General features: G+C 33.4%; 2 protein-coding genes across 2 annotated transcripts in view; one reads left to right on the top strand and one right to left on the bottom strand.

Annotated features, from left to right (window-relative positions):
• Window positions 1-1,519: 1,519 nt before the first annotated feature.
• LOC119829714 (N-acetylgalactosamine kinase) lies at window positions 1,520-3,958 on the bottom strand. The gene has a single exon (XM_038352353.1). The coding sequence runs from the start codon at window positions 3,589-3,591 to the stop codon at window positions 2,125-2,127; it is 1,467 nt and encodes a 488-aa protein (XP_038208281.1). The 5' UTR covers window positions 3,592-3,958; the 3' UTR covers window positions 1,520-2,124.
• A 2,078-nt stretch (window positions 3,959-6,036) lies between these two features.
• Window positions 6,037-12,090, top strand: part of LOC119829632 (zinc finger protein 431-like) — an 8,034-nt gene continuing 1,980 nt past the window's right edge. The window contains exons 1-8 of the mRNA XM_038352246.1: window positions 6,037-6,295; window positions 6,437-6,565; window positions 6,967-7,118; window positions 7,722-7,884; window positions 8,393-8,617; window positions 9,200-9,355; window positions 9,555-9,672; window positions 10,530-10,687. Coding sequence (XP_038208174.1) covers window positions 6,176-6,295; window positions 6,437-6,565; window positions 6,967-7,118; window positions 7,722-7,884; window positions 8,393-8,617; window positions 9,200-9,355; window positions 9,555-9,672; window positions 10,530-10,687 — 1,221 coding nt within the window. The 5' untranslated portion in view covers window positions 6,037-6,175. The remainder of the gene's footprint in view (window positions 6,296-6,436; window positions 6,566-6,966; window positions 7,119-7,721; window positions 7,885-8,392; window positions 8,618-9,199; window positions 9,356-9,554; window positions 9,673-10,529; window positions 10,688-12,090) is intronic.

Below are 12,090 nucleotides of genomic sequence, written 5' to 3'. Positions count from 1 at the left end.
CATATGGAAATTTTACTATTTCTACGTAATTTTCTAATCTGGCCTACGCCTTTTTCAAAATCCAAGTTGGCAACACTGTTCGTGGTTGTACCTATTGTACTATGACGTCATAGTTCACGTGTTCGATCTGACCAATGGTGTAGCGTTTTATATATTTGAATTTCCCAGACTTTTTTTAGCACTTTTCATTAATTAATTTCTTGATGAAATAAAAACTATATCCAAAAATATTAAAAGTAGGTTAATGGAGAAGTAATAAAGTTTATGAAAAAAAATATTTCATCCTAATTTAAATTTCATGCATATTCCCTATTAAACTTACCCTTTATATTAAACAAATAAGTATTTAATAAAAAATCTTTTTATTTAAAGATATTGGACATTGCGGGTTGGTCATATTAATTATTAAAGTGACACAATTATATTTTGTTTTGTTTTACTGTGGGGATCTAAGAAGTAATTGATTAGAAATTTCCAAAGAAAATTAAGAAAAATTATTTTTCTTTGTTTAAAAAATATTTTTTATATACCTAACTACGTATATGGAAGATTATAAACTACCGTATTACTATTACATAATATAACATGTCAAATAGGATTTATTAAAATACCAATCCACTGACCATTACAAAAATGACGTCAGCATTTGAGCGAATTATATCGCAGGAACTATGAACTCGTGTTATGAGTATAGCATAGAAAAGGATCTTTACATGTCAAGGGTAGTCAAAAAGTAAGACGCAAAAATACATTCATAACTATTTTTGCTTCTTACTTTATTATCAAAACACTCGACAGAACCTTTAAAATTTTTAATTTATGAAAGTATGATATGATTGTACGTTTAATCAGCTGTTCTCAAAATTCTATAAATCTTTTATAAATGAAAGTCGTTTTAAACGCGAACTTATCATTATATTATTTATTTCGACATTTTGTACACGTTTAAATAGTGATCGGTGTTTTTCACTTTGCAGTAAAGTAGCTGACAGTAGTTGGTACTTTTTTTCTATCAAAAGCTAGGAAAATACAACAAATATTTACAGAAATCGTTAGACAATTTCTTGAAATATTTAAATTATGAAACTTTTTGCTTTAGATACTTCTTTATTTGATTGTATACCTACATAACATAAATGTATGAACATCTTAAGAAACGTTCTCAAATACTATTGGTACCAATCGAACGATATAAATAATACATTTTATGTATATCCGACAATAAACTATTGTTACCTCTTACCGCGTAGTTTAAAAAACATCTATGATTTGTAAAATTGAAGTCAAAGAAGGAAAGAAAAATCATGTATTTAAACCACGCGAGACTAACGTAAACTTAAACGAAGCAGAGTGACATAGCAAGTCACTGAGCGATAAAGCTAGTTTGAATATACTATGTTATTTGGGAACTGGTAAATTAAGGATTAAAATAGAAAAACACTGGAAGAAATTTTGTTTTTATTTTATTTTACTAATTTGATTTTTAAACAAAATAATATTTTACATGCAAATAACTTAAATTGTGTGCACGCATATGACAGCAGGTAATTTAAATTTTGCGCTTATCGATACAATGTATAGAGTAATAAGTATAAACATATTATTATTTTATGTTAAGATGGTTAAATGCACTGAAAACAAATAATTATTTGTACAATATTTCTTGCGAAAGTTGATTTTCATACGACTTCAAAAACCAGAAGTAAACTTTTCATCTGTATTTTTTTTTGTGTTTGTTACCTTATAATTCTTTACTGCGTGAACCGATTAGGTTGTATTAAATAGAGATAAGGGGTAACAATATGGGTGATAACTAAGTTTTAAAGTTACCAAGTGATATTTCAATAAAGCGTACGCTTAAAAATATAAATGCATTTGCATATTTGAAATAAAAATATGATATTCTAATAATAAAATAGCTTTTATTTTTTTAGATTAAATGGCATATCGCTGTAAATTTATTATCAAAATTAGATCATGATTTCATTTCACAAATCGCTCACAATAAATGGCATTTATAAATTGTATACTTACCTACACATTACATAATACTACAAATACTATGACTAAAATAAATTTGCATTAATTTCTATATTAACAATTATGAATAATGACATTTGAAATCTAAATGTAAATTAAGGCACCGCAGTTTGGTGTTGTTGCGAAAACATACACACTGGCCTTGCTCTTTTCTATTTCGCAATGTTTAACGTAAAACTCATCTGTTAACATTTGAATATACTCATCAACTTTATCTTTCGGACAGAGAGCAACTACGCATCCTCCCCACCCAGCCCCGGTCAATCTACAATGTACATTCATTTTTTTCGATATGTCCACTAAACGATCTAAATTCTCATGAGAACATTCGTAGAGTGTTTGTAAACTTTCATGACTGCTCGACATTAATTCCCCAAGGGTTAATAATATTTTATCAACAAATTCACTATCTGATTTAACCGTTACACCATTCGACCCATTGATGTGTCCATTACTCCCATTTGATGTGGATTGCGTACAAGCCTTGCGAAAATCTTCAACTCTCAAGGCTTCGCTAAAAACATGGAGGGCTCTCTGTTTGAGTTTGAATTCCTTTAAATGACGTGTATTGGGGGTTAAATAGAGAGTGTCCATTTCGTTTTCAGTAATGTCTAATTTATTACACACCTCGGGTTTTGTATACATTTCCTTTGGCAAATATTCGTTAACCAAATCAATCATTTCAACTAGTGTTTTGTTTAATATTTTTTGTGCATGGCTTAGCGTTACAATTTTTTGATTTACTAAACCACCAGAAGCTTTTATTAGGACCTTAGCAGCTAATCTGCATTCTATAACTCGTCTATTATAATCGTTTGTTGCCGCTTTGTTAGCTTCTGCTAAACTGTGAGCCACGACGAATGAAGCTTCTTCCGGTAAAGCAACTGCTGTTGCATTTAATGGTTGCCAAGTAATATATTGGGCGCTATATTTTTCTGCAAGAAATGCTATTGCCTGATCCATGCCTCCACCTTGCGTTCCTATATATCTTTCACTCTTTGCGCACAACGTAGCTATTTCAATTTTATTTAACGTAGCATTTTGAGCATATAGAAATGCTAAACAAGCAGCGCTGACTAGTGCGGAGGAACTTGATAATCCAGATGCGGGAGGAATATTTCCATCTACAAGTAACTTAAGACCATTTTTAAAGTCATTGTTTAAATATTCCAAGGCACCTTTTAAGCCGCAGAGTACATAGTTGTACCAGAATGGTTTCCCATTTGAATCTGGTTGGATGTCCATATCCGCGAACTTTGTAATTTCTACATCAAAATTATTATATTTACTATTTATATTACGTAGATATAATTTCGAATCACTCGTCAGACAAGCCGCAACCAAAATATCTTGTTCCAATGCCATGGGTAAGACTGGATAGCCACAGTAATCAATATGTTCACCAATTAAATTAACTCGCCCTGGGACACGGACATAGAATGACGGCTTACTCCCAAATTCATCATGAAAACGTCGAGTTAGATTTTCTATTCTATCAGTACTTGGTATTGTTCTTATTGGTACCGTATCAGTGTTTCCATTCGCGCTCATTTTTCAGATATCAATTGTTTGTAAACAATGAAAACACCGGTTCTCAGTATCACCACTCGTGTGTCACTGAATTTAATTCTGTATAGCACTTGTTATCAGTAACGAGATTATTAAAAAACACAATGTTTCACTTTTGTACTGAGTTATTATTTACTTATTTATTAATGCTTTGGTTTGTTTCGTTATTTATTTGGAAGACAATTCCACCCGTAAATAATTACCAATCTTAAGTCTATATTGTGGTATGTAGAAAAGTTAAAACATTATAGTTGGATCGTACTTTTGAATTGTTGGAATGTTATAAATAACCTAACGTATAGCATAGGCAATAATGCCACAATGACTGAGATGACGCAGTGATAATGCTCCGCACTCCGCACTCCACCGCTCCCGTCCTCAACAGTCCTCAATTTCTCACGGTAGGTATGTTCGTACAGACTATAATACGGTATATTGAAATGGTCTTTTAAGAACATCAATGCACCACGCGCAACAATATTTGTTAAGAAACTTAATAAAGGTGCCTTCTATATATTAAATTTATGTGTCGTTATTTATAATGAATGTTGTAATTATAAGCATGAATTTTATCTTTCAAAACTGTTTCATAATACTTGAAACAAGGCTTAAGGACAATAAAATAAATACCCTTATCATTGACATATAAAACGTTGAAGAACAATTGTATACAGCTTAAATGATTATTATTATTTAAAGGTAAGGTAAAAGTACTTGAGAATCCGTTAGTATTTCAGTAAACAATAATTTTATTGACGTATGTACCTTTTTTTTATATACATATCTAGATACGATGTTTTCAAAATGATTTGCATAAAAATATTAAAGTATTATTAAATTAATACGTATGTACTCAATCCTTAATTAACTTCTGCAAAGAGAATACAAAATTATAAAAAAATGAGGTGATGAACATATTATAATATGTACATATTGCAGTTCGGCTTTTTTTTTAACCAGTGAATTAATTGAAGTTTGAGAATCACTGACTTTACTATGTCGGAAAACTCCAAAGTTACAACAAGTTGAAAGAAGTTTAACGAATGTGGAAATAGTTACATATACAGTTTTGTAAAGATTAATTATAGATAGATTTAATGTAAGATATAATATCCATTCAAGATATCTGTTTAAACAACTAACCTGACATTGTGTATCTATACTAATTTTGATTTGAAAATTCTTTCACTGTTAGATAGCCCATTTATTGAGGAAGGTTATAGGCTATATATATGTACCACGGGAGAAACCGGGGCGGACCGCTGGTTATACATAACCAATGTTAATGCGACATATAATTAAATTAAAGCTATTACCTAGCTGAGGAAGCAGAAGAAGAATCAAAAAGTTTTATTACATTCTAATTCTATTCCTTCTGTACTGTTTTTCAACACTGTTACAAATGAGTACTACTGAATTAATATTACTTTTTCGGACTCTGTACGCAAAGGGTAAACCAATGTTATACTGCTATAATAACAAACAAAAATCCCAGGTTAAGCATTGGTTGGCGCGGTCATAGATTGGATGAGTAATCATTTTTTTTTGCAGTTGCTCAATTAAATTTTCATTAAGTTGTTGTTGAGCTTATTTGTACAGCCTCTCTAATTTATCTCTTAAATGAATGGTGCCGTCACCGTCGCTTCATTGTAACCTTTAGAATAATATTCCGGGCATCACTTTTAATAGCTTTCAGCATATTTATCTAATAAAATTTAGAAAGATAGCAATAGAACACACATACTACTTAAAGTAGTCAGCAATGACAATTTGAGACTCGTTGGTGGCACTGTACGAAACCATTACTGTCGCGAATCAGACTCACACTTGACCCATTTTTTTATTTCTTAAGCTTTAGTCAACTGTCAAATTATTGAAGTTTTCGGCTTTTTTATGTATATAATAATCCTATTTTAAAATATAAATACGTATGTATTTGTCTAATTATCACTATAGCCACAACTATAGACTTATGAAACTTTTAAATCCCTACATTTATTATGTGTTAAATGTTGAAATGATAATAATAAAGCCTAAAGAAATATTTAAATATTTTCGAATAGGTATAGAGGGTTCGCCTATATTAAAATCAAGTATCTTCTCGCTGTCGCTGCTCGCTACAATAAGAGGTAGTGCAGGCATAATTAGTACACTGGACAGTATATTTTCAAGTTATATCAAATACTAAACACCTTCTTTTACTTCAAATTATATTTTTGTGTAAAAATTTCTTTTCTAACCATAGCATAGCATTGTATTGCAAAATCGCTCTATCACTTTGTGAACACACTTTCAACAAATCATTTCAAGTTGTTTCCTAATAACCAAGTCATACAATCTTAAAAAAAAATAATAATAAGTGACACATGACTTTGAAGTTTGACGGTTCAGACGATATATTTTTTGTTTTAATGTCATCTTGACAGTTCAAGAAAATACGTAAACGAAAGCAAACAACAAAAATAACACAAACAATTGAAATAAATTCTATTTGAATGTACATAAAATAAAATTATGGATAAATTTTGAATATCCTATTTTACATATATACAGTACGCACACAAAAATGGCGCAGCTATTGGATTTTAAGAAAATTTGCCGAGCTTGTTTAACAGATTCAGGACCTTTGAAAGATTTATTTACAGTGTGTACGGCAGGGATATTTAAATACTGTACTTCTGTTGAGGTAAGAATAGTTCAAGAAGAATTGCCTTGAATCTATACTGGACATTCAAAATAAACTTTGAAACTTATTTGTAAATATTCATTTAGTTAAATCCTACATCCATACAATTTAATGAAATAAATTCAGATTTGTTTTCATCAGATTTCAGATGGTGATTCATTGCCGAAGCTAATTTGTCAAACATGTTTAGAACTTTTAAATAAGTTATATTACTTTAAGCAAGTAGTGGTAAGATCCAATGTGATATTGAAACAACAGTGCAAATTACAGGTAATTTAATTATTTCACAGACGTAATTTTAGTTATTCAAATGATGTATTGTGGAGCTAGCCTTTTAAAGCTTTATTTTTTTAGATTCATATTGTTATAGTAAACATTAGTATTTTTAATCCTCTTCTTATTCTTATCCTCCTTGAAGACTTGATAGATTTTGATAGAAGTCACTGTGTCTCATTGTCTTAGATTCGTGTTCTCAGTGGTAGTGCCAGTCCCCTACTATATGCCTGTCCAGTGTACTATATATAGTTCATCATCATCATCATCATCAGCCCATATATGTTCCCACTGCTGGGACACAGGCCTCCTATGAGGGTTTGTAAAATGGTAATGAGGGACTATATATAGTTGGTTTGAGGTAATTGCTTACTATTTAACAAAGACACAACTTTCAGGTAAAAGCAGAAGCTCATCAGATAGAAAACAATGATTTGGTTGAAGTGAACCTAACAGAAATCAGTGAAGAAATGAAGATACAGGAGACTGCAATGAATGATACTTCACTGAGTGCAGATACTATGCCGTCAGACACTGCTAGTCTTATAAGGTATGGGTAGACTTAGAGCACATTTCACCTATGTATTTGAACATAATGAAAGTCATATAAAACAAACAACAAGTCAAAAAAAATTTAAACATGAGAGAATGATCAAAAATTAGTTCAGATGCTGTACCTAAGATTTTTTTATGAACTTCTACATCAAAAAGTGTGCATTTTTAAGTAAAGTAAACATAAGCTCTGTTTTATTCTGTATTACTCTAGTGTAATGTCAAAAACGATGAAATAAGGTTTTGCTAAAGATCTTTAAAATTTTTCTCACTAACATAAAGCCTTCCTTTCTAATCCAGACTGGACATCATATGACATTTTCTGAAAGAAAGAAAGGAAGAATGTTTATTTAACACCACAAGTCAATCAACCTTAAAAAAAGTAATAACTCATTAGTAAAATTAATTTACTAATAATTAATATTACAAACACATATTTCCTTACTTCTTCTAGAAGCACATCTGAGTTGTCATTAAACATACATTTATCATTTAACCTTACTTTTCAATAGCTACATATCCAGATCACATAAATAATGATCAATACTTCATACTTTATGGACATGTGTCGAAGTCCTCATTCTATAGTCGGATTTCACAGTCAGATACTGGCGCGGCGGCGGAGGCGAGGGCCCGGCCGGCCGCCGAAGGACCCGGCGGGGGCGCAGCGCCGCCGCGAGCGGATGAAGTGCGTCAAGTGCGCTAAGAGCTTCCACAAGTACGAGAACTTCGAGGCACATATGCGAGGACACTTTGGGAAGCAGGTTAGTTATACTTTATCGTCGCATGTCATGTGTATTTGAGCAAAATATTAAATTGTCTGTAGGTTTTTGAATTTAAATGTTTTGTTTGTATTAGGATATTATAATTTGTAATTATAATAATTGTTTTTATTGGTGCGTTAGAATACAAAGCCGTGGCAAATTTTTTAATTAATATATATTTTAAAGTAACTTATCACTACATTGCATAAAACAAAGTCATATTCCATAATAAAAATATGTCTGTGTCTGAATGCTTTGTCTTAGAACTTTAAAATTACACAACAGATTTTGATGTTTTTTTTTTTTTAATACAAAGAGTGATTCAATAGGAAGTTATATGTATAATACATGCGTAATTTCACTAGTGCGAAGTCGGAGCGGATGGGTATACTCAGGAAAACAAAAACTAGACGGTCATACATGATGTGATAGTGTTTAGTTAGCACACAAGGAAAAATACGGTATCGAACTCAAATCGGATAATATATTCATCGAAAACAAATTTCAGCCGGACATAAAATGCAAGCACTGCGAGAAAACGTTCCTATCCCTGCGCAGTCTCAGCAGTCACATACGAATCCACAACGCGGACCGCAAGTACCAGTGTCGCGTGTGCGGGAAGAGCTTCGCCTACCTCAACGTGCTGAAGAACCACGAAATGATACACGAGGGCATTAAGAAGCACGAGTGTCATATGTGTGACGCGAAGTTCGTGCAGGCGTACAACCTTAAGGTGAGCATGATCTTTTTTTATAAAATCATTGGCGATGGAGCTGGTGGGTCGCCTGAAGGTAAGCGCTACCACCGCCCCTGTTCATTTAGAGAGGCGTAAGGTCGAATGCAAATGGATTACCGACTTTAATTTGGAATCGGATTTAGAAAGGGTTGATGAGAGGAATAAAGGAATGGACTGGGAAGGGTAAGGAAAATTATATGGGGCTTCGATTCCCCCACTCACCTTATGTATGCTACTATTTTCTTTTCCTTATGCTTTTTCTTGCCCTTCTCAGTCCTTCCCTGGCCCATCACTTTCCAATTTTAAATCGATGATCCATTTGTAGAGGTGAAAGGTCTGCAACCGACCTTATGCCTCTTTAAAATTTTATGGACGGTGCTAGCTCTTACCATCAGATGACCCAACATCTCCATGGATGAATATGTCATAAATAAAAATGTCCCTACTCCCCTGCAGTGGGAACAGATATGGGCTGATAATGATGATTTTAATTCAGATTATACATCCATATGTGTTAGTAAAGTTTCTTATATAATTTTACATTACAATTTTTTTTTCTTTCCCCCCACCCATAAATAGATGCACCTGGAGACGCACAACAACGAAAAGAACTACAGCTGTTCGCAATGCGGCAAGAAGTTCGCTCAGCCCGGCAACCTCAAGATCCACCTCATACGACACACTGGCATTAAGAATTATGCGTGCTCGCTGTGTGATATGCGGTTTTATATTAAGGTATGTTGTTTGTTGACTTATTGAGTTCGTCTGTGAGTTAAATATAGCGCCATCTAGTGTCCAATAATGTAATATATTTTTTAATACATTTTTATACGCTTTGGATGAAGTTGCATAATTGGTTTTTATTTTATGTTACGTTATATTGTAGAATTTTATACTTATTTGTATCAATGTAAAGCAATCTATTTACTTTCAGGCAGATCTAGTGAAACACATGCGGTCTCACTCAGCGGAGAAGCCATTTTCTTGTCAACTGTGCGACAAAACGTTCAAGAGTCGGAGTTTTCAAGCCATCCACATGCGAACACATACTGGTAACAAATTTTTTTAAATAACGTCTTGACATGTTTTTTTTTTTTTTTTTTTTTCGAAATTTTTGAAAAAGTAAAAGATTTTTTTAGTCGATGTTCTCTATATTGGGTATTTGTACGGATCCTAGAGTAGCGACTCTGACGATTATTTGTATTATTTAAATTAGCACCTTCCTCGACACTGGTAGATACTTTTTTTTCATTTATTTATATATTAATTTATTTTAGTTATTAATGCATTTGTGACTTTGGCAGATACAATAAAATAGTTTATAACTTGTAAAAGTTCTATGGACACACTTATTACTTTATAATTTTTTAATATACTTAATTATTATTTGAGAATTTTTATTGCTGCAGCAATTTGATAAATACACAAATTACATCGACCTTTTAGAGAACACTTATGAATAAACTAGACGCGCGTCCCGGCTCCGCCGGATATCAACCTCCCTGTTTTCCCAAGGGAGCATTTAATCGGGACAAAAAGTATCCTATCACCAAAGTCAGCTCATAACCTGTCGGTATACCAAATTTCATTAATATCAGTCCAGTAGTTTCAGCGTTATTGGCGCAAACATCCAAACAAAAAAAACTTTCACATTTATAATATTAGTGTGAAGTGTGATTAATTTTATCAATTTATATAAGAGATTAACTAAAGCATGTTGTAAAACCAAAGGTACATAAAAAAAACTCTTTCGAAATAGCATTTTTCTTTTTATGAATAAGACCAAGTCTGTCTATAGTAACGTCATAAATATGTACATCCTTTACGTTAAAAACGTAATAAAAAAATCGACGTCGGAAACGTCATAAAACAAAATACGAATGACGAACTGTCAGCGGAAACGTTGCAGGCGAGCGTCCATACGCGTGCGACCTGTGCCCGAAGAAGTTCATGGCGCGCAAGGACCTGCGCAACCACCGCATGATACACACGGGCGAGAAGCCGCACAAGTGCCAGCTGTGCAGCCAGGCCTTCATACAGAAGTGCGCGCTCAATCGGCACATGAAGGTATGCACACCTTTTTTCTTTTCTTTTTTTTTTAGTGGGGAAATCTGACATAGATACGGCCCAGACCCCCGGGGAAGAGGTCGTGGGTTATGTCGGATTCCTACCGACTAAAACCCCACTATGTTTCGTGAAGCCACATAAGTGAAGGGGCTACACGGGTGCTTGTTCGAATTCGTCAGCGACCAAGGTATGCACACCTGCACACTGCGCACTGCACACGCTGTTTATCTATTGATATTTGACATGCTCTTAGCATGATCTGTGTGTTTGTATGTAAGCGACTCCTTTAGGCCCACTTTCACACATATCATATAAAGTGCAATCATGACATGCAACATATTATTCACACAAATAGAACTGAAAACGTAAAGAAAAATTATTACATTGCGGTGTGAATTCCTAAATTACTGAGCACATCATGCATAATTTAGCTAATTATACTAATGATAATAAATTTTCCTGATTAAATTTAAATTTACCCTTTTTTATATACATATTGCTAATTAGCTAAATTTTATTGACATAAATCTATTTAAATTAAATCTATTAAAAACGCTTTTTTGATATTGGTGACCATACAATAATTTCATGAGTTTATTCTGATTAGGATCGCGAGATTTTTTTTATGTCTCAGTCGGCAATGGAGCTGGTGGGACGCGTGATGGTAAGCGCTAACACCGCCCATGAACATTTGGAGAGGCATAAGGTCCGTTGTAGATCGTACGCCACTATAAATGGATTGCGACTTTAAATTGGGAAGGGATTAAGAAAGGATTGGCGAGAGGAATAAAGGAATGGACTGGGAAGGGTAAGGAAAAGGATATGGGCCTCCGGCTCCCCCACTCGAAGGACGAAACACAGCAAAATGCTACTTCTGGCCCAATTCATGCCAGAGCGTGCTCGACTACCTTATACAAAGGGGATTAAATATTTTAATTCTCTCACATATTATCTGTATAGACTATAGAGCCAATGAAACCTGTTGTTGCTTAAAATTTCTATATCTAATTTCCGTTCATAAAATACGTCACGCTAAAATCAGCTTTTTTTGACCCCTCTCCCCTATTGTCACGTTGTGTCATAGTACTTTCTGTGCCAAGCTGAGTATGATAAATTCTAAATGATAGTACACAAATTCTGGGAATTAAAAATATATATTTAGTTCGTTAATTTATTCAGTTTGTTGACTGGTCTCCCGTTAGTTGTAGATTTAGACTTTACATAGGTCACTTTGAAAAGTCTGCTGCTGCTAATGGATATTGGAAAAAACAAAGAAACTAGTTGTGACGGATCGGAGCTAGCGCAATTCGAAAAATAATTAACGGCGGACGTCACGATGTCTTAGACCCCCGTCCTCCCTTATCACATCTTGTCACACTCAGCCAGACCCCTCCCCCCCATGT

This window comes from Zerene cesonia, chromosome 10, assembly GCF_012273895.1.
Source record: "Zerene cesonia ecotype Mississippi chromosome 10, Zerene_cesonia_1.1, whole genome shotgun sequence".
Classification (NCBI taxonomy): Eukaryota; Metazoa; Arthropoda; class Insecta; order Lepidoptera; family Pieridae; genus Zerene; species Zerene cesonia.
The sequence above is the reverse complement of the archived record's forward strand: the minus strand, read 5'-3'. Positions and strand labels throughout refer to the sequence as shown.